Source organism: Phodopus roborovskii, unplaced genomic scaffold (genome assembly GCF_943737965.1).
Source record: "Phodopus roborovskii unplaced genomic scaffold, PHOROB, whole genome shotgun sequence".
NCBI classification, from domain to species: domain Eukaryota; kingdom Metazoa; phylum Chordata; class Mammalia; order Rodentia; family Cricetidae; genus Phodopus; species Phodopus roborovskii.
In genome coordinates this window covers 4875177-4899257 of record NW_026126583.1, presented here as the reverse complement: position 1 = coordinate 4899257, position 24081 = coordinate 4875177, and the positions used below count along the sequence as shown (strand labels likewise).

Below are 24081 nucleotides of genomic sequence, written 5' to 3'. Positions count from 1 at the left end.
TCCCATTGTAGCCAGACCATGGTGTATCAGTGTCGGGAGATCTTTGGAGATACCCGAAGACTTTCCTATCTGCTATTTCATGTCTCACACCACTTGGCAGGAAACTTGAAGCTAATGATTAGCTCTGCCAATGCTAAAGAAGTAGTTTCTTATTTAAAGTATTCTCAGGGAAATATTTATATGTTTGCAGAACAACAACTGTAGATTGATACTGATTCTAAATTTCTTTTCCACCATTCCAAAATGAAAATGAATCGAATCAGTAAAGACACAAATAAACTATATAGGATATCCAAATTGGGAGAAGGGAATAGGAATTCTTATATAGCATGCATGTGTGTTTTATTTACTATAGCATATGACAATAATTAGGGCAATACTTTAGATTAACAAACAGAGGTACTCTCTTTTCTTCCTTTCTTTTCGACAGAATCTCACTACACATCCCTAGCTGGCCTGGTACTCCCTACATGGCAGGCTTGCCTTTAACTTAAGAGATACACCAGCCTCTCTCTGTCTGTCTCCCCAGTGCTGGTATCAAAGGCATGCACCAGGCCAAGGGAACTATTTTTGTTTTTGTTTTTTGGGGGTTTTTGTTGTTGTTGTTTGTTTGTTTGCTTGCTTGCTTGCTTTGCTTTGTTTGGGACAGTATATAGATCTGGCTGGTCTGGAACAAATGGAGATCCTCCTGCCTCTGCAAAGAAACTTAAACTGTGAACAGATAGTACAAGTAACTCCATTCCTATAATATCCTTAAGACTTTTTCCTTCACTACCGGTGTATTCACCTTTGAAGCAGTTGTGGATACCATGTAGGTGGTGGGAGTTCATCCTGGGCCCTCTGCAAGGGCACTAAGCACATGCACTCACAGAGACATTTCACCACCCCACATCTAACAATCTGAAGTAAGGGTGCTAGATAGAGGAACATGGTTGGAAACACCAAGGAGCTTGATGAAATATACATCATGTTGGGACATAGTTAGTCACCGTTGGTTTTAGCAAGGAAAACATAAATTTAATCATTCACTAATCTGTATAAGACCTGAAAATGTAAAGACTGACATGAAAACTAAATATATATTATAAAGATACAGAATGGAATATTCAAAAAAATCTCTTCTGGAATCACTCAGTAGATGCAATTAGATGTCCGTAAGTACACCGCCCAATTATCAAGTCATAAATACTCTATCAAGTAATTCTTATTACCCATGTGTGCTCACTAGAGTCTACGTTTCTTTGTCAAATTCTAGAAAGAAATAGAAATAATAGCTCGTTACAGTTTTCCTTCACCAAAGTGATTTCTTTCAGTACAATTCAGATATGAAGGTATCATTTTTTTAAGGTAAGAGCCTGGGGGGGTGAAGTTTTCCAATCTGGTTTGATTGGCCACTTACCCAATGTTGCCCAGCTCACAATCTGATTCATAAGAGGCAGGCCTTCTTTCTTGAGCAGACTGTGGTGGGTGCTGTACACAACATACATAGAGAGCACTATACTCAGCATCTGAAAACACACACCAACCAGGTTAGCATAGGGAAGGCAGGGAATAGTGACATGCTAGAGCGAAAGTGCTTAGAAAAGCTGGAATGTGGCTGAAATGCTGGAACTGGACTAGGCTGTCTTCTTGTGCTCTAGCACTACAACTTAGTACTGCCATGCTGAACCAGACTTGCCTAAGAATGACACGAGGCACACGCTCAAGAGTGCTATAGCACACCCCATCTATTTAGACGTCTCGGTTACAAATCTTGAAGGTTTCTTAAATTATGCAAATGGAAGGAGTGTGTAGTTTAGTGCCTTTCCCGTCTCTGTTCCTTTGCACAGCAATACCCATGTTTTTATTTATTCAGCACATTTTTGCAGTCTGTTTATTTACCTGGCCCTGGGAACTGAGACAGTATAAATGCTCATTATACCTTACTGTATGGGAGGAGTCAGCTTGAAGGCTGTCTCATGAAAACTGAGTTATTGAAACATAGTCTCCCCTACTCATTTGTGCGTTGTATCCCTTTGTACTGACATGCTGGACTTGAACATTTTTTAACAGACTCCATGTACATGACCCCAAAAAATATCATCTAGCTGTATAGAAAAATGACTAATAATCTCTGAACTCATGAATGATCATTTTAAATGAATGAGCTATTATATGACAACAAAATCAAATCCTAGAGATAATTTTATTTTGTCTTTTCAGAGGATAAATTAAGACACACAAAACATTGCTGTAAATAAAGCTATTATGAAATCCTAGGATCCTTTCCATTGTAAGACATTGTGGTGGTTAGAATAGGTATGGCCTCCCTAGACTTATGTGTGTGAGCTCTTGGCACACAGGGAATGGCATTATTAGGATGTGTGATCTTGTTGGAGTAAGTGTGGCTTTGTTGGAGGAACGGTCTCACTGTGGAGGTAGACTCTGAGGTCTCATATATGCTCAAACCATGCCCAGTAAGTCATCACTTCCTGCTGCCTGAGGATCCAGACACAGACCTCTCAGCTCCTTTTCCAGCACCGTACTGAGATGCTGCCTACCATGACAATGAGGAACTAAGCCTCCGAAACTCCAAGTGAACCAACACAATTAAATGTTTTCCTTTATACGAGTTTCTGTGGTTATGGTATCTCTCCCAGCAATAGAAAGCCTAACTAAGAGACATATTCTACATTCAGAGATGCCAAAATGTGAAAAAAAAAAATGCCTTGGGATCAATAAAATATGTCAGGCAGCAAAAGTTAATGCAAGAACTTTATAATGGAGTTACATAATACCCAGGGTTATTTCTAACCAAGTATATAAGAATTTAAGCATGATATTCTCTCCTTTCTGGAGAGTCAGGAACACACGCTCCTGTCAAAGCTCTTATTACTGTAGGCGGATTCTGTCAAAACTACCCAGCTTTAGAGGAAAGTCAGCCAGTGTGCCATTTACAATGAAACATATGTTCCTAAGTTTGACAGGATGTTTACTAAGTATTTCTTCTCTTCTTATGAGTTCACTCCTGCTCTCTAGGAACAAATGTAACTTATTATATCTTTTAAGCATGGTATACTTTTATTTAACACTGCTTGGGAAATACTTACATTACGATTCTTTGTTCTGAGAGACTGAGAAGATTCACGTGGGTTTGGCAGAGCTCCAGATATGATTATTTATCCATGAAAGGACAAGGAGGAGAGCTGGTGTAGAAGCGGTGTGAAGGGAACTCATGTTGGTGGGAGTGTACAGTACAGACATTTTCAATGTCTGGCTGGAGGGGTCTCAGAACTGGAAACAGAACTGACACGTGACCTGGCTATGTCTCTCCTGAGCATATACCCAAAGTCATTTGAATACCCATGTTCATTGACAGTCTGTTCATAATAGCCAGGATTAACCTGGACGACGATTAACAGATGAATGGGAAGAAAAGTGTAATATTACTCAGCTGGACTGGCCATGGCTACTGCACTCGTGAACTCACAAGGCTATAGTTACCTGCACAAGAGCAAACAAGCCTAAATCCTGGCAAAGATGGGGATAGTTCTCTATAGGCATCACTACCAAATGAGGAGGTATCGACAGCTGACAGCCGAGAGGGGGAGAAATCATTCTTCTTCTTCTTTTTTTTTTTTTTTAACACTTTTATTTATTTAGTTTTTTACAATCCAATCCCAGTTCCCCCTCAGTGAAGAAGTCCATTCTATATGAAGAGAATCGTTCTTTTGTGAGGGTGATCCTAATGGCTGGTTCCCCACCATCCAGTGAATGGTCTCACACCCATACACATATGGGCATCACTAGATGAACTGAGTGGTACATATACATAATGGGATATTATTCAACTGCAAAGTACAATGGAATTATGGAATTCATAAGTAAATAGATAGAATTGAAAATAATCATTCTGAGTCAGATACCTGAAACCCTGAAGACAAATACTGCATATTCTCTCTTATAATGTGGAAGCCAGATTTGATTCTTTGGATACATGTTTAGAGTACCAACAGATGACAGGAAACCAGTAAGGGGCCATGGGAGGGCACTCAAGTTGTTGGTCAGTGTGGTCCCAAAGACCCTTCTCAATAATACTACAGGCTATCTCCACAGCTTTCAGTTACCCTCCAGAGCTTAATGGTAAGATTTCTGCTGAAGACACCACATACGTGAGTCACGGAACATGGAGATATTAAGTGGTACTACCCTGGAAGCTCCACCCTGACTGCCTAGCTTTTACAGGGAGGATGGTGCTACACATGATACTGGGGGAGAAAAAGAATCAACAGTCTCCCAACTGTGCGCCCTTCCAGCTACTATAATGGGACTGGCAGGACAGGCCCATGGGTGCATTAGCTGCACATATATTATGGGAGTAACCAGCCACTTTCTGCTTGGGCATGACCTGCAAGACAAGCTGGACCTCATTGCTTGTCCTTTTAACTGAACCAAAAGCCTGCGGCTGGCTAGATCATAGGCCCTAGATTAGAACCTAGCACGATTATTCTGCTAAACAGACACAGTAGCTAACTCTCCCCTAAGTTCTTCTCTTTATACCCACAGCAGAGCACCTTTCATCTCTCATCACACACACTACTTTTTATAGTAGATGAGGGTTAATACAGAGACCTACAACTGGTAAACGTGCAGAGAATACGGGATCACTGTGGGTGGGGGGGATGGCCATGACAGCACCACTGCATACATGAACTCACAGCAACTGGGACGGCAAGCACAGACCTGCAGGGCATTATGCCATCCGAAAGCCCAGCACACAGGGGGTGGGGAGCACATAAAACCTCACCCCAACCAGAGAAGCGGCTGGCAACTGGTGGCTTCCGGGGGAGGAATACTTAGTTCTCTTAGAAATGTAAAAGAAAGTAGATTCAGCAGATTTAAGGGGCAAGGAAAAGTGTTGGTGAATAAGGCATAAATTGCAGGGGAGGGAAAGGGAAGCGGCTTTGACAAAGCACATTATACACATGTATAAGATACTCAAAAAGGGGCATAAAGTTGAGGGGGATATATTCGTGGGGACAGGAGTAATTGACAGAGGAAACTATATGTATGAAATTGTCAAGGATAAAGGAAAATTATCATAACAAATTAAATTTTTAAATCTTAGAATAAAAAATAAAACCTATCGTTAAAAGCAGAAAAGAATGAAAGAGGACTAGTACCCTATTGAAAAAGCGCCTTCTAGGACATCTGTTCAGCTATGTTCACAGCAGCACTATTTGTAATAGCCAGAACCTGGAAGCAACCCAGATGACCTCAACCGAAGAATGGATGGAGAAAATGTGGTACATTTACACAATGGAGTACCACTCAGCAGAAAAACACAATGGAATCCTGAAATCCTCAGGCAAATGGATGGAACTAGAAAAAACCATCCTGAGTGAGGTAACCCAGTCACAAAAAAAGGAACATGTTATGTACTCACTCATGTATGGGTTTTAGACATAGAGCAAAGGATAACCGGCCTACAATCCACACTGCCAGAAAAGCTAAGAAACAAGGACCCTAAGAGAGACACACATGGTCCCCCAAGGTGAAAGGGACAAGATCTCCTGAGTAAATTGGGAGCATGGGGGCAATGGGGAGGGAGGTAGAAGAGGGAAGAGGAGAGAAGGGGAGGGGCAAGAAGAACATGAGGGAGCAGGAAGGTCGAGGTGGGGGAAGAACAGAGAAGGAGACCAAGGAAAGAGATACCTTGATAGAGGGAGCCATTATGGGATTGATGAAAAATCTAGCACTAGGGAAATTCTCAGGAATCCACAAGGATGACTCCAACTAACAATCTAAGCAATAGTGTCAAGGCTACCTTTAATGCCCTTCCCCTATAACGAGATTGATGACTGCCTTATATGCCATCATAGAGACTTCATCCAGTAGCTGATGGAAGCAGAAGCAGAGGTCTACAGCTAAGCACCGAACTAAGATCATGGAGTCCAGTTGAAGAGAGGAAGGAGTGATGAGCAAAGGGGTCAAGACCACACTGGAGAAACCCAGAGACAGCTGAGCAAGGGGGAGCCCCCAGACCCCAGTCTGACAGCCAGGGAACCTGCCTAAGACCCAACCAGGCCCCCCGAATGTGAGTGTCAGCTGGGGGCCCTGGGCAGTCTGTGGGGCCGCTGGCCGTGGAACCAGTATTTATCCCTAGTGCAGGAACTGGGTTTTTGGAGCCCACTTTGGAGGGATAATCTCTCAGCCTAGTTACAGGGGAGAGAGCCTGAGTCCTGTCCCAAATGATGTGACAGTCTTTGATGATTCCCCATGGGAGGCTCTTTGAGGAATGGATGGAGGATGGTGGGGGGAGTGGGAGGATGGGAGGGAGAGGGAACTGGGATTGGTATGTAAAACAAGATTGTTTTTAATTTAAATAAAAAATTAATTTAAAAAAATTCTTATCCTTAAAAGGTATCATTTTATAAAATATGGCACTATGTAATCTCTAATTTTCAGAATCCCATTAATTATTTACTACCCTAACATATTAAAAAAAAAACTGGCATTACATTACTGAAAAGCACACATCTTATAAACAGGATATGTGGGCACCAACTATGGTAAAACGCCCAGTCTAATGTTCTTTTTGCTACACCACAGCCAGCAGCAACCACCTCAAGCCTATTTCCAGGCTGTCCCTGGCTGCTGGGTATATGTGGGGACCGGGCAATCTCAGTGCACAGGAAGCAATGACAGCTCATGTTTGGTCAGTAAAGATGGCCGAAAGCCTCCTTAACTGCTGCTCCAGGCTACCTCTAGCTGACCTTTGTGCTATTTACATTGATTTCAGTGTGCCACCTTAAACAGAAAACTTATTTCTCAGGTGACAGTATTGAGTGATAGGAACATGAGAGTATAACAATGAGATACATTTTATTACATGGTTGGCATGGTATACTACTGAAAATTTGTAACTGACCTGTAATGGAAGTACCAGCAGCTCCTCCTTTGCCAAAGTAATTTTTCTTCTTGTGAGAGTTGTTACAATAGCCAGGGACAGCAGAAGAACCAGCAAGCCCGCACCCATTCTGTTTCAAAACATAATTCACATTAAAACTTTTCTAAAGAAGCATACTAAAGACAGCATGTGAATACAGGAGATACTTTACTCCAATGCAGAACTCTAAAACACTTTCAGTAATCCACAAGAAGTAGTAAGGCTGGCAGAGGAATGGTGGGAAATAGCAGGGCTACTTGGAACCACATTCCACAATTTTGATATATTTACCTCAATGCCTTATTTCTCTATTCATTCTTTTTCATTCACCACTGCTACGCTTCCTAATCTGAATGGGGCGAATACCCAGAAAAGAACATAAGCGAGAGCTGAACAGATGACTGCCATCACCTGCCACGCAGATTCTGACACTGAGAATTCATTCACAGAGAAGAACAGAGCACTCCCATCAGGCCAAGCAGCTTCATCATTCACTGCCCTTGGTATCCCTCAGCTGGCATGGCTGTAAAGTAGGACAGTTATAGGTGTGGAAATTAGGATAACAGACCAGTAAGATAACGATGGAGTTTATCAGGAGAAAGTAACTTACACAGGAAACAAGTGACTATCGCATCTCTCCAGCCCCCCAAGGATGCAGACCCTGCCACCCTGATGCTCTCTGTGACCTGAAGGGGTTTCCAAGCCAAAAATCAATCCTTTGCTGGTCATGTGGGCACCTGTGACCACACCCAAAAGGGCGTGGTCAGTGCTATAGTGCTACAGGTGAGGGGGATTAATATATCACTACAGGCAGTGGTCCATAAGGTGTTGGGGGGAGGGGATACATCACTGTACAAGACCATCAGGAAGATGGTCACTAAAGTCACAGGCAACAAATATCAAAGAATAATCTGAGTAATATAACTGAAAATATGTTCAAGACACAATCTATAACTCTAAAAGAACTGAGGAAAAATGAGCTTGTTAGAGAAATAAGTAAACACAAATGCATGATTAGATACAGGCCAAGAATATGGTTTTTTTTCACTCTTTAAGATCTTTGCTCTTGAAGGGCCTGCCACCCAGCTCCCAAATAAATCACACATGGAAGTTTATTCTTTCTTATGAATGCCCAGGCTTAGGTAGGCTTGTTTTTAACCAGCTTTTCTTAACCTAGACTGCCCGCCTTTTGCTTCTGGGCCTTTTCTTTTCTTACTTCTGTATATCTTACTTTCTCTATTACTCTGTGGGTGGCTGTGTGGCTATGTGGCTGGCCCCTATTCTCTCTGCCAGCCAGCCCCGCCTATCCTTTCTCTTACCTCACTATTGGCCATTCAGCTCTGTATTAGACCAATCAGGTGTTTTAGACAGGCAAAGTCACACAACTTCACCAAGTTAAACAAATGCAACATAAAGGAATGCAGCACATCTCTGCGTCACTAAACAAATGTTCCACAGCATAAACAAATGTAACACATCTTACAATAATATTCTACAATTGGCATCGTTATAATTTTTCAAATAATCTGAGTCATAAGAAAAAACATCATGACTTTAAGACGTATTATAATAAAACTCAAGAAAATCGCTATACAAAATAAAAATTTTTGCTTTTTTTCTTTCAGAAAATAAAATGCATCTTAAGTCACTTGCAACACTTTCGCTTTAGTGCACTGGCTCACCTAACCTGACAGTTAACTCTACACCTTCTTATTTTATCCTTAAATGTTTCGTGTATCTGCTTCTCTATCTAGAGATAGAAGTTCCTCCATGCACTAAGAATAAAATAAATTGTACATAATCACAGGAAGCCAACAGGAACTTAACACTAATAGCAATTTAAATCAAGTTTAGAGAGAAACACCATAATTTTCAAAAACATAAATTTGCTTTCTGAATTAGTCTTTAGTGAAATGTACACGTGGCAAATTTCTATGGAGATCGTTTATGCAATTTATTCCCCTTTCAGCATATTATAACGTCCCTAACTCTGTCAATGCTGCTTGAGCAGGACAAATGGATAAGTGGCTGATAGAAGGAAAGAAAGGGCCTTACAGAGACACCAAACTCACAGGACAATCTACATAATAATATATAAATACATAAAAGTATTTGACTTTAGTTTCTCACATGCTACTGTATTCTTCATGAGAGTTCCAAAACTGGCCCTGCCCCAAATGATGTGTCGGACTTTGAAAATCCCCCGTGGAAGGCCACACCCTCCCTGGGGAGCAGAAAGGGATGGAATGAGGAGGGGGAGGGCAGGTGAGGAGGGGAGGGAGAGGGAACTGTGATTGACATGTAAAACAAGCTTGTTTCAAATTTAAATAATTTTTTTTTTAAAAAAAAAATTCTAAAACTTTGACTTAGCAATTCTGTAATATAAGTATAGCTTAGATGGTAGGGTCTTATAATTCAGTACAAGCTTAGAAACTACTTTCCTAAAACAACTCCGTATCTAGCTCAAACTGGTTTTGTTGTAAGAAATCAGGAAAACTAACCAACAAAGAAATGCAAAGAATTTCTTAAATCATTATGTAGCTTGGGCCTCTTGTGGGACTCCTAACGGAGCAGGGGCTGTCTCTAAGTCTTTTAGTGGCTTTTGGGACCCTATTCCTCATACTGCATCACTATATCCAGCCTTCATGCATGGAGAGGTGCTTAGTCTTACTGCAACTCGACACGCTCATGTTTTGTTGATACTCATGGGAGACCTGTCCTTTTCTAAAGAGAAGCTGAGGAGGAATGGAGTGGGGGGTGGAAACAGAGGGGGTGTGGGGAAGGACTGGAAATAGAAAATAGAGGGGAAACTGTAGCCAGGACGTAAATAAATAAATGTTTACTAAAAAAAAAAAAAAAAATAATAATTTCTTAAATTAACAGTCACTTAAAAATATTGAGTTAATATTTCTACTGTTAAAAAATATACTCCCCATCTTTTAAAGATTAGGTGAAAATATTTTTTAAACATGCCCATAGTGAACCAAGCAGTGGTGATCCATACCTTTAATCATAGCACTCCAGTGGCAGAGGCAGATGGATCTCAGAGTTCAAAGCCAGCCTGGTCTACAGAGCAAGTTCCAGAACAGCCAGAGATACACAGAGAAACCTTGTCTCAAAAAAAAAAAAAAAAAAAAAAAAAAAAAAAAATGCCCAGAGAATTCCACTGTAAGCAGAAAAGATGACTATATGATTTGTAAAAAGAATGGAGTGGGATGGTATACCTACCTGCCTAATTTCAGTACTCAGAAGGCTGAGGCAGGAGACTTGAGTATGAGGCCAGCCTGCGCTACATATACAGGTAAAGCGACTGCAGCAGCTAGATGAAACAAAGATAATTTAGTGACTTACACACAGCCATACAAGGACACACACACACACACACACACACACACACACACACACACACACACACACACACACGGTGGGGAGGAGTGCCAGCAGGTTACCTAATAACTTAAAAAACGTAAAAGCAAAGGCAACCAATTATTTTGAACAATTGTCTACGTCATGTTGTGGAGATATATATCATCAACATTGGGAACATCATACGTAAAGCATAAAGTTTTTGTTTTTATACAATTTGAATGGTTAAACACAGAAGTTTTCCAGCAAGTACAAGAAAGATCCTGGGGTGGATTCCTAGTTCTGCAGACAAAACAAAACAAGACAAGAGTGGCTCTGCCCTCCCTTGCTGAACCCTGCCACAGGAGAGCTACCTCCCACTCTCAGGAGATGACCCCACTGCTCACCATGGGCATGGGAGAACTGGCCCAACTAGCCTGGGCCTAGGAGAGCTGTTTCAGGCCCTCACCTGAGGAGACAGTCCCAGTGAACCCCGATGGCCACATCCTGGGCTTTGATTTGGCGCACCCTAAAATGCACCCCCTGTATGACCTGTGCATGAAGGGGTGATAACCACAGGATCCCTGTGACTGGGGACAACAGCAGGATATCCCAGAGGAATTCAGTGAGGGTCCAGTGATGATGCTGTGCCAGAGACCAGAGGTCTCAAACCAAACCAATGACTAAAACACTTGGGCCTGGGCTGATTGGACAAAATGTATAATGCATGACACATGGCAGCTCCCAATGTCACCAGGATGAATGAAGAGGTATTGGAAAGATGGAGGACCGAGATAGCTTTTCTTGTTTGTTTTGAATTATTTTTTTTGGGGGGGAGAGTATGCTGTAGGAGGTGAGGGGAAAATATGGAGAGATTGAGGGGTGAACAGGATTAGGGTATCTGATATAAAATTTCCAAAGAATTATGTTTAAAAATTAAAAATGAGATTAAAATAAAAATAATGTAAAGCTTTCAAAATAAATAGATTTTCCCCCCATGGAAAAAAATTTTAATTCAAATAGGACAAATTTTCATTTGTCAATGGCATTTGGTTATGGACACACTCAAAGGATATACTTCAGCAACAGGACACTGTCACAGCTAACTAAGGTTTTGACTGATTCTATAATATTCAAAATAAAAAAATAATCTAGTCTAGGGGAAGGGGTGAGTTTTAAGTTATTGCCTGATGCAATTTCATTGCCTGTGAAGGTCTGACAGCATGTCCAGGGAGATCATGCCTCTCAAGCGATAGGCTAAGATCATAACTAGTAATTTTACATTACTATTTCAAGATTATCCATGCAATGCTAAGCTTAGAACGAAGGTGTTGGGGCTGGAGAGGTGGCTCAGCAGTCAAGAGCAGTTCCTGCTCTATAGGAGGATGGCAGTTCAGTTCCTAGCACCCACACAGCAGGCGCTCCCAGTGACTACAACCCCAGACCCAAGGGGTCTCACATCCTCCTGTGGCCTTCATGAATACCCACATACATATGGCATGTACAGGCGCACGCACACACACACACACACACACACACACACACACACACAGAGAGAGAGAGAGAGAGAGAGAGAGAGAGAGAGAGAGAGAGAAAGGGGTGGGAGGGATGGAGAATTGTTTTTAAATGTCATAGTGTCAGTAGAGGATGAATTCTATTGAAATGGAAAACAATAATGTACGTACACTAGAGAGAGATCTGGCTTTCTACCCACAACAGGCATCAGTGGGAACACTGCCAGAAGCAAAGAGAAGAGAGCCCAACTCAGGCAGGTGATCTACAATCAAGAAAAAAAAAAATATTTAGACAATTATGGTATAGAAATCTGTTTTTTAGCATCTCATATAGGACATGAATGTGAAACTGAAAGAAAACCTGTCTGGTATTTACTGTGGAAAGTAACATTGTGTTAGTTACTTTTGTAATGACAAAATGTATGGCAGTGAGCGACTTAAAGAAGGAAGGATGTGTTTTCCCTTGTACTACTGTCCATCACGGCAGGGGGAGTTATGACAGCCCCAGCTTGTGGCAGTTGGTCACATTGCAACACGTCAGAAAGCAGAGAAAAGTGAATGTTGCTGCTCACGTTGCCTTCTGATAGTCCCGGTAGTTCAGGGAGGACTTTCCACCTTGATTAACCTACTTTAGAAATCCCTCAGACACTCCCTGAGACGTGTTTCTATAGAATTGCTAATCCCATCAAGATGACACTCAAGATCAACCATTATAAATACGGTTACCTTAAATAATATTTACTATCTGCTTTGGGTTTATTGTTAAAAAAAAATGTTGATGCATGTACTTTGATCAAATGCCCTCCCAACTTTGTGCGTTTTTTAAACCCACTTAACGCTACTTGCTTAGAAAAGAAGTGTGTGGATAGGGCAAAGGGAGGTTACTCCTCACACCCCCTAGGCCCTTCTGCTGCTTCCAGCATGCCCAGACTTCTCCCTCATGGAGGTACTAGAGGCTCTGTGAGTGCTCCAAACAAGCCAGTACTGCCTTCACGGCCTTTCTAGACCTCTGGCTCATTCCAACAGGAACATTCTATATGTGTACATCAGAGAGACCGAAAGTTGTTATCAACCCTCCTGTCCAAAGGACCAGGCCCTTCACATGAGAGTGCATGCTACTCCTTTGTTTACTAAACAATTCTTTGAACCAAACATATCAACAAAAAGTATCCTCAGGTCTGTCCTGCCCACATGAGTACTTATACCTTTGCTCGGGTCCACAGCTGAGTGACAAATGGCCAACCGGCAAACACAATCAATCCGGCTGTCAGCATGTAGCGGTAGAAGAAACTTAACACCTGGTGACACATTGCCAAGAAAGTGAAGAGTGAGGTCACTGAAGACGGGTACCACGAAAATGCAAGACATTTGGAGATGCAGCCTATTCAGGTACTTACCAGCACTTCAATCCCCAAGACAAAGACGAGTAAGTAGACAACAAACCGGCTCAGAGGAAAAGTCAGCAGTGACTCAGCCAGGTCTTGAACAACTTGATGTCTGTTTGAGGAGATGATTTACAAAAAGATTACTTCTAACTTGCAAAGCACCTTAAAATAGAAACATAGTGAAAAAAATAAAAGCTGCTCAAAGCTAAAAAAAATTCTAGAAATTTCTATTCACAATTTTTTTTTGAATTTCAGATAAAATATAGCAATTTGTTTCAATGACTTTGCTTACTTTTATTGGTAGAATTCTGTAAGTATTCTGGGGAGGAAATGATGACAAGCATTTGCTCAGTTTTTATAAATATTAATGACTTATTATTATTATTGTTTGTTTGTTTGTTTCTCAAGACAGGGTTTCTCTGTGTAGTTTTGGCTGTCCTAGAACTAGCTCTGTAGACCATGCTGGCCTCAAATAGAGATCTGACAGCCTCTGCCTCCCAAGGGTTGGAAGTAAAGGTGTGTGCCACCACTGCCTGGCTCAATAAATGATTTTTGTATGGTCTTAGTTTAAACATTACAGATAATCTAGAAAAATAAAATAACGCAATAGTATAGAAACTGAAAAATATATATATTAAAACCAACCTGGCTAATATTATCTCTACCACAGAGGTACATCCACAGTCTTAGTAGGGAAAGTCTTAATTGCATTTATTAACTTTTGTGTTTCTTCATTCATCTATTTGCAATGCCAAGGACTAAACCTAGGTAGGGCATTACACATACCAGACATCCACTGTGACACTAAGCTAAAACGCCAGCCTTTCATTTAAACTTTATTTAGTCAGGCTGGGCGCAAAACCCCAATGTTTGTGCCTTAGCCTCCTGAGGAGATGGGATTGTAGACATGCGCCACTATTCCTAGCTTAATTGCACTTCTAAATTGAGCCAAATAACCTTTTCCAAACCCAATTTAAGATGTCATTAATTGTACACTAATTGTAATTGAGAATTTATAACCACCAAAAATGCATTATATACTTGAGTACATTTTACATTTCATCACTGAGAAGAAAAACTTAGCATTTGTTGAGCATTAAGTAGGTAATTACAAAAGGCCAGCGTCATTTGGTTTATGACACTTTTCTGATTGAAAACAATGGCTGCAGAATAGAATGTTATCACACTGCTAAGTAGCCACCTAGGAAAGAAAAGTCAGAACCACAAGGAGAGTATCTCTTTTGTTTTCTACTGTGAATAAGAAGCATACAAGATTAAATGAAGTCATCGTGAGGGTTTTTAGTATAGAAGAGCAGGTTAAATATTCCCTTTTTATTTACTTGTTCAGTGTGTGTGTGAGTGTGTGTGTGTGTGTGTGTGCGTGAGTGTGAGTGGATGTGTACCCCATAGTGTACACGTGAGGGGTCAGAGATGATCATGTAGGGATCTGTTCACTCTTTCACCACACGGGTCCCGGGTGCCCTGACCCATGCAGCCATCTAGTCAGCTTGAAAACTCACTTTTTATATTTTATTTTCTATGTAACCTATTAAAAGGGTAAAATAAAATATAACTGAAAAATCACATCTTCCCTTAAAATTTAAATATACATATGTTACCTCTACAATTAGGCTATTTAATAATTCACAAGGAGGTTCTACAGTAGAGCAGAATTTTCTTCCTGCCCTAGGAAACCTTTTAGAAAATTGTGAAACTGGAGGAATGATGTCAGAAAAAAAAAACAAAACAAAACTATGAGCTAACTAGGCAAACCAAGAGCCTTATTCCTTTTAGATGGTAATGTCACAGCATGTTCTTTGATCAGTGCCTTTTCCCCTTGTATCTAAAGATATTTGAGGCATTCCCATGTTTTAGTTTTTATATTTTAATATATCAATATTTTTAAGCCATATTTTCAGAAGATAGAATAATCCAGACCCTGCTTCTGTCTTCCCAGTACTGGAATCACAGCACACACTATCACGCTCAGCCTATTATGCAATCTTAAAGATGCTTTTAAAAGTGTGTGAAACTGAAGGAGTGCCTTTCTTTCCAGCCGAATGTAACAGCACGATCACTTCTACACTATGCTGAGGAAGTCCATATACAACCACAGCACATGTGAATAGTGTGCTTGTCAGTATACATCGACAGGTCCCATATAATTACAAAGCTTCATTTATCTGATGACTAAGAAAAGGAGAAGTAAAGTGCATAAAAAGAAAAACATAAACCTTACAAAATAAGGATAAAACAAAATCTAGATGTAAGGTACTCATGACACAGCACACTAAAATCAATTGTTATTATTCTACGTTTTTTGTTTGAAGACCTCTCAAAGGAAAGAATGGGGTCATGCGGTGACATATTGCTTATGATCTTATAAAACATGCCTGAAGATCAGAATGCAAAGCTAGCCAGAGCCATAGAGGTCAGGCAGCGATGGCACACACCTTTAATCCCAGCAGCCACACTGGACAGCCCTAGAGAGGTATGTATTTCAGACAGGAGCTCAGGGTCTCTCTCATGTGGTACTCAGCATTCAGTCTCAGGAGCGGCTCAATGCAGATGCAAGCTGAGGCCAGCATTGCAAGCTGAGGCCAGCATTGCCCTCCCAGGCTGGAGTAGAGGTAAGAGCTAGTGACTGGCTGCTCTGCTGCTCTGATCTTTAGCTTTAACCTCACTATCTGTCTCTGGGCTTTTACTATTCATACTACAGGGTCACTGCTTCCTCAAATCAATACAAGTAAGGTTAAAAAAAAAAAAAAAAAAAAGGTAAGCCAAAAGGGATGTTTCATATGCAACATTATGCAGCTGTAAACAAAATCATAGAGTGTTTGGGCATTTGAGAGTATTATAGCCATCCTTTAAGACTTATGCTATAGAAAGCTTGTAGGGGGATATTCAATCACACTGGGAACTCCCTTGGGTTAGGAGGCTGAGTTAGCAACTAGTTGACAGAAAGTAATCATAGAGCATCAGAGGGCATCTGGAAGAGATAAAGAAGAGTTCTGAGTGGCATGGACCTTTCTGTTTTGGTAGAGGGCAGGGATGGGCTTTTTGAAAAATGCCAAAGAGATATGAATGGACTCAGACATACAGAATGAAAAGTTAAAAAGTCACATGGTAAAAAACAGATTGATATAAATGGATTAATATGTCATAAGAGCTAGTTATAAGCAAGCCTAAGCTAAAGGCCAAGCTTTCATAATTAATAATAAGTCTCCATGTTGTTTATTGTGAGCTGGCAGCCCAAAGAAAAGTTCATCTACAAAATCGAATGCATTTTAAATGCAGATTTAACTGCCAGTGGAGTGGAAAATAAGGCAGAAAGGCATGCTACTTACTCTCTTAGAACTGCATACCATATCGGCACTGGCAGCAAGCAATACACGTAGTAAGTCCAGGGACAGACTTGGATCAGCAGGAAGCATGCCACTAAAACACCAACAGCGACAAAGCTACACGCCAAGAGATGGTGTGGCTTCTGAAAATGAAACACAACATTCAAATACATCCAAACCCATGTCAACTGATAGTTTTTAATATTTCACAAAGGGACAATGTCTTCTTCCTATGCTTGAACTAGATGATTAATCAGAATTCTTCCAGAATGAAACTAGCTATCCTAGAATGGTTACCATCAAGCAATTCTCAGCTGAAAACTGGCAATGGCCCTAAAGTTGGTTTGTAAATACCTCATTTTAAACTCTGAACATAGTTCACTCACCTCCCTCCCATTGCTTGAACACAGTTGGCTTCTTCAGTTACAGCTGAGAAAGAAATTCCCTACATGTAAGTCACTAATGCCAGCTCCACAGACCACCAAGGCCTCTCGGTACTCTGGGCCAGGTGTAAGTGCAAGGATCAGGGACACACAGGCTGAGAACAGGGAAAGGGGTACAGTTAAGGGAACATAATAATGCTAAGAACTAGAGTTCTAGGGTCTGAAGCAGTGGCTATAAAATGATATAGATTAAGCACTTTGAGAGAAGGAAGGAATTGGGGTGTGTGAAAAGGGGGCTCTTTGGGCTCCATTCCATGTTTTCTGTTTCCTCAGTCTGTTAGCCAAGGATAAATGCAGTAGGAATTAAAGAACCTCTCTCTGGAAATACACAAATTTAGGGAGGAAGGAGACAATATTAACTATTTCCCATCTCTTTTGGATGTTTTTCTCTACTGCATATAATATCATTTAGTAAGAATCAAGGAGAAGTTAGAATATCAATGCAAAAAGAGGCTGCAATGCAGCATTGTAACTAAGAGCTCGAGGTTCAAGTTTATAAACTGGCTATGATGTCGTGATGGATGACCTTGGTTGTCAACTACACACACCTGGGAAGAGGGAAACTTCAAGTGAGGAACTGCTTACATCAGATTGTCTTGTGAGCACGTCTGTGAAGCATTTTCGTGATTAACAACTAACAGGGGAGGAATCAGTCCAAAGTACAAAGCTTTCCTTAGCCAGTTTTCTTCTATCCATAATATGGGAACAATAAATGTATACATATTTCTCAGTAATAAGAAATCAGATTCATAGGCCTTAACAAAGTAGCTAGCACATTACCGCTGCTGACTAAATGATGGCTATTATTACTTGTATTCTTCTTTGCATTAGTCTCAGTAATCATACAATCTCTCAATCAATAGCACGAGAAATGTGTGACCAATATCATGTAGGGTGGCCACATGTGTTTGTTTCTTACCTACTTTATTTAATACCAAGATTTTTCATGGTAAAATCTGTATGTCATATTTCTCTGTAGAACACCTAGCATTGTACTATATACCCAATTAAATACTGACTGCACTATAAAGCTAACAAAAAGAACTACCAACTATAAATTCTTATCACATTAACAAAAATCTCATTTTTTCTAACGTCTTGATCAGCAAGAGGGAAAAAACAGTCGTTGGCCCAGATCGCAGACCCTGCACCCTGCACCCTGCACCCTGACTGGGAGGCAGTTACAAAGTGAGTTAATTCCCCTAGCTCAGTCTCATCTTTTGTAAATAGAAATTACAGTGCACAGTTAGAGATGAAGATGGCAGTATTCATTTCAAGGACTCAATAGAATTTCTAGATCTCTCCATTTCCAAAACATAGTCATTTGTGTATTCCTCTAGCATGTAGGCAGTAGAATTCCAAATACATCTCCCCATTATCAAAACATAGTCATTTGTGTATTTCTCTAACATATAGGAAATAGCTCCCTTTACAGCCAACTTCAAATACATTAAAATAATTAAAATTACATGGAAGAAATTATTTAAGATGTGTTACAGAACTATAAAAACTCAAAATTAAGCAATAATGTTCTTCCCTACATTAAAAACAAGTAAAACATAAAATGGTAAAAGTTACCATTAGAAATGTTTATAGACTGTTATTATTAAAAACAGACTAGGATTTGGACATGGTAATAATCGTTACAGAGAATAAAGCAAAGGAGATAGGGTACTCTGCCTGGTAAATGACAGTCAGCAATACACTTTAAGATGGCAAAGTGTGTTACAGCAATAAAACCGTGTATGCACTGTTACAGTCTCTATTTAGAGCACTGGTTCTCAACTTGAGGGTCATGGCCCCTTTGAGCATTAAAAGGACCCTTTCACAGGAATCACCTAAGATAACTGGAAAACACAGATATTTACATCACAGGAGCAAAATTACAGTTATGAAGCAGCAATGAAATGATTTTCTGGTTGGAGTCACACAGCATGAAGAACTCTATTAAAGGATAGGCTGAGAACCACTGGTTTATAAGTTTGACCTCTTCCTTTCATTGAAAGGGTAGTAAGCTAGGCTTGTATTCTAAAACCAAGGGAAAGAACACACTCTGGAAATGTATAATGTCAGAAAGATGGAGGAGGAAGAAAGTCAAAGGAGCATAAATATTACTTTGTTTAATTTTTTATTAATTAATGTTCAAACAATGATTTTATTGTTTGCCTAGCTATTAATACGAGATAACTATAAATATACCACTTTGGAGAGGTTAGGGTTTTTTTTCTGGTTTTTTTGAGACAGGGTTTCCTGTGTAGCCCTGTTTTTTTAGAACATACTCTGCAGACAAGGATGACCTTGAACTTACAAGTCCTGTGATGAAAGCAGTGCACCATCACGCCTGGCCTGAAGTGGGGTTTTCTTTTGTTTTTAAAAGATTTATTTAGTATTTTTTTTATTAATGTGTATGGAGGTCAGAGGCAATCAGATTCCCTGGAACTGAAGTTACAGGTGATTGAGAGCCATCTGATATGGGCACCAGAACCAAACTCAAGTCCTCAGCAAGAGCAGTAAGCATTCTTCACCTCTGAGCCATCTCTCCAGGTCCTGATGTCCTTTTCTAATAACCTATTCTAGAAGTATGTGGAACACTTAAATTGAGTAGTTATTTTTAAAAAACAGAAACTCTGAATCATTAAGACTACTCTGCTCTTAAATTACAGAGCAGTTATCAATGCATCCTTAGCCACTGAAAAAACAAACACAACAGAAAACACAGCAACACAAAGAAAGCAAAGGACAGACACATCAGTTCCCTTACTCTTACAATTTCACATTCTACGAACTCATTATACTTGATTTGGTTCGGTTTCTTAGTCCTTATTCCTGGTGACATTGATGCCATACCCGAAACTTTGTTACATCTTCTGAACTTACCTTAGCTTCCTTCCCAGCACTTCTTGTGAGATTAGAATGAGACTTGAGGATTAACAAAGAAGCATAAGATGTCCATCCTACAAAACCAACTGCAACACTGATGCCCAAAAAGAATCTGTCGTAAGTGTGATAATAGGACAATCCTTTCAATGCAAGATCAATCAGTTCCTCACAGAGGGAGACCTATGGGGATAAACATAAGTAGATCTTGCAGTAAAACAATGAAAACCAAGTATCCCAAACCAGGAAAACTGGCCTTCCATAGAACCAAACCTCTAAGTAGACTGGAGTGAATAACTACGGATGAGATGATTAGCAACAGATTTCAAGTGCGAGGTTCTTAAAAATTATGAAAACAAAAACCCTCAAAATAAAACAGATTCTTCAATTTGGGAAGCTAGGGCATGTTAGTGGAAACTGTCTGTGATCTGTGTAGTGCTGGGAAGTACTTCACTACACAAAAATGGTCCTCTTCACTACACAGAAATGGTCCTCAGATGACACACAGAAGAAATGAATCTAGCACATATCCCTAAAAATGGAAAAACCCATGTGTGTATACATATGTAAGCATGTGTGCATATGCATTATATTTTACTTCCATTATAAAGCATCACCAAAATAACAATATGTTGGAGGAGAAGAATAGTTTAGTGGGCCGAGGATGTAATTTAGTGGAAGAACACTTGCCTAGCAAATGAGAGGCCCTGGGTTCAAACACTATCAAGGAAGAGCATAAAATTTAAAATCAGAGTTAAAAAATTACAAATATACAGATGGGTAAGTATCTAGACAATGTTTTAAAACAGAAGGAGAATTTTTAGTGACATATGCTGATATATGCCTATATTTACAACTGCTTTAGAGGCTGAGGCAGGAGAGTTGAAAATTTGAGATCAGTCTGGGTAACTGTAATTATGTCTAAAAAAGTAAAACAGGAAACACATTAATAAATTAAACAAATAAAATAGGACTGGGGATGCAGCTCAGTGGTAGAGAACTTCCCTAGCATGCACAGAACCTTATGTTTAACCAACCCCCTGTAACAGAGATACAACACAACACAGTCCAATACAGAAAAACTGGGGTAGAAGCAGGCAGAGTCAAAGCTTTGCTATGAGTGTTGTAGTGTATATGGCAAATGGGATGCTCTGCACTTCATACGAGGGTGAAGGTTACTTGGTTTATTCATATAAAAAAAAAAAAAAAAAGAAAAAAAGAAAAAAGAAAAAAAAAAAAAAAAGCAATACAGTTCCTTTGTAAAGCCAAACTAGGAAGCTGCAGTCACTGATGTCTGAAGTAAGGATAAGCATCTCTGAGGCTAAAGGCCCTCCTCGGGGAACACCCCCACACTGCCTGGTATCCCACAGATAGCTCACCCTGCCCTGACCCCAAGGCCCATCGACTTACCACTTCATCAAATTTTTCTTGTTTTATGTAAGACCTTGCTTTTCTTAAAGCATCCAACTGTTGAGAATCAGAGAGCAACCTAAAGGAAAAATAAGAGTTTTACTGCTTCCTCATTTGGTTTCGATCAGGTCTTGCTTTTTATTCTTTTTTGAAATTAAGAAAAAACTGAGAAACAAAACCATGTAAAAATGGAAAAGAAAGGAAACATTAGGTTAAGCTGTATGTTGCTGGCTATCTGAATGCCTCTAAGGAAGAGATTATGGTTACACTTAGTTTTCTTGACCCCAGGATTTCCTTTTATTTTTAAAGTTTTTGGTAGTGCAGGAAAGCTTTGAACATGATGAGCAAGTGTCCTGCAGGTGAGTTATACTCCCACCCCGCCACAAAGCTTCACACACCAACTACATAAACCATCATTCTACAGAGATGTAAGACCATAACAAAGAAATTCTGATTAAATCAAGGTAATTCATAGACCACTGAGCTCCATTACTAGCACTGCTGTGTGTGTGCTCACAAAGATAGGGTAGCACAGTAACTTATTAAGTGCACTTTGTATGCCTGATCAAAACAGGGCCTGAGAATTAAAGCACATTTAAAATGTGCTCCAGCAGAGCCTAACCAACAATGGAAGTTAATGAATAACTGGAACCTATTCAGCATCCTTGCACTACAATGTGTTCAGAGAAATACCCAAAACTACACAAGCCCAAAGGCATTATTAACATTATAGAATAAAGAAAGCAACAAACATCATCAGAACAATTGCCTTTATGAAATTAATATGTATGCTTAAATGCAAATTTGAATATATACTGCTGAACGAAACCCACATTCCTAAAGTGAATACCATTCATCAATCACACTTAACAACACACAAAAATATACTAAAGGCATTTGTGACATATGACAATGACTATGACAACTGTAAATAATTCAACACATCATAATCATTTGTTTTTCTAGTGGTTTCCCATCTCTAATGAGACTTAACTTTGATGAGAGGTCAATCTTTTAAATAATTTAAGATGGAACAGTCTAAAATTTTAGAATTTGAGACTCTTCTCTAGATAATACACATAATCCCAAACCTTGCATTTTTCAAAAAAGTTCACGATCCACAAAAGACTACCTATGAACTTTCTTGCATTCCACGGGACTCCCTGATTAAGCATTGATGTTGAAGGGCTAGAGAGATGAGTCAGTGGTTAAGAGCACTTGCTGCTCTTCCACAGGACCTCAGTTTAGTGCCCAGCATCTACATTGGGTGGTGTGCAACTGCCTATGACTGCAGTTTTGGATGTTCAATGCTCTAGATACCATGCGTGCGTGCGCGCGCACACACACACACACACACACACACACACCACTTTTCATTTGTCATCTATCTTGCGTTCACATCTGAGCTCTTGTCCATAAAGATCTTTATGCCTTCTAAAATCGAATCTTTATGGCCCATTCCAAATCTCTCCTCACACCATTACCACTTTACTGTGGGTTAATAATCAGCTTATTCACATTCAATTACATTTTTACCTCATGTGGGCCAAGATAATGTCTTATATTTGCATTAATTTTCACAATAATACTTAGCAAAGTGCTAAGCACACATAATGAATCAGTAAGTCTTAGTGGGTCAAAAAAATTCTACCAAAGAGCCTGCTGTAACACATGCCTATAGCTCTCGGATCTATTTATTTATTTACTTACTTATCTATATATTTTTTTTATTTTGATATGCCCTTTACTTTCTCTTTTTTTGTTTGTTTTGCATTTCTCTTTTATAATATTTTTTATTTAAATTTAAAACAAGCTTGTTTTACATGTCAATCCCAGGTCCCTCACACTCCTGTCCTCCCCTGTCCCCTCCCAACACCCATCCTATCACCTTTCTGCTCCCCAGGGAGGGTGACGGAGTCTTCAAAGTCTGTCATATCATTTGGAGCAGGGCCCAGGCCCTCCGCCATGTGTATCCCTCTATGTGGAATGGGCTCCAAAAGTCCATTTGTACACTAGGGATAAATACTGATCCATTACTGATCCAATACTGATCATAGCCTGCCCAGTCCTCCTAACTAACACCACATTAAGAAGATCTGAGTCGGTCCTATGCTCATTTCCCAGCTCTCAGGTTTCAAAGGATCTCAGGTTTGGGACCAGCCTCAGCTTCATAGCAGGTTTCAGACAAAATTGAGCATGGAGTGAGACTCAGGCATATTTGTTATGTTTAAAATCCTATTATAATTCTGTAAGCCTGTAAATAAGAAAAAAAATCAAAGAATGGTATAGTCATAGTGTCATTCTAAAAATACTATGGACATGCTGAAGTAAATAAAAAAAAATAAAAGAACGAAAGAACAATTTTGAAAAATTATTTTTGTTTCATTATAGTATATGAGGAAGACTCATGTAATGAGCCAGGAATGATAACATATGTTTAAGATATATCAAAATTTTGGCATGTCCATGTCATGGCTCATCTGAATGGTCAGTATGATAGCATTTAGAATTATTTGAGACTGCAGTTCTCAACCTGTGGGTCATAAAAGACATCCTACATACCAGATACTTACATTACAATTCATAACTAGAAAAACTACAGTTATGAAGTAGCAACAAAATAATGTTATGGTTGGGGGTTACCACAGCATGAGTATTAAAGATTCACAGTATTAGGAAGGTTGACAATCACTGATCTAAGTTTCCAACAAATTGAGAAAGAGATTAAAATAAATTTTCTCTGTATCACATATCACATAAAGTCCAAATTATAAGGTATGTGTTCATAATTTATATTAAAAAGATAAACAAAATAAAGAAAAAATAATACCCAAA

The 24081-nt window shown here is 39.7% G+C and overlaps 1 protein-coding gene across 1 annotated transcript in view; it reads right to left on the bottom strand.

Moving 5' to 3' along the window:
* The window catches only part of Pign (phosphatidylinositol glycan anchor biosynthesis class N), a 101245-nt gene that overhangs the window by 44504 nt on the left and 32660 nt on the right, over window positions 1-24081 (bottom strand). The window contains exons 13-20 of the mRNA XM_051203903.1: window positions 21247-21325; window positions 19837-20019; window positions 16520-16659; window positions 13185-13284; window positions 12993-13085; window positions 11959-12050; window positions 6911-7019; window positions 1400-1508 (exon numbers count right to left, since the gene is read on the bottom strand). Coding sequence (XP_051059860.1) covers window positions 1400-1508; window positions 6911-7019; window positions 11959-12050; window positions 12993-13085; window positions 13185-13284; window positions 16520-16659; window positions 19837-20019; window positions 21247-21325 — 905 coding nt within the window. The remainder of the gene's footprint in view (window positions 1-1399; window positions 1509-6910; window positions 7020-11958; window positions 12051-12992; window positions 13086-13184; window positions 13285-16519; window positions 16660-19836; window positions 20020-21246; window positions 21326-24081) is intronic.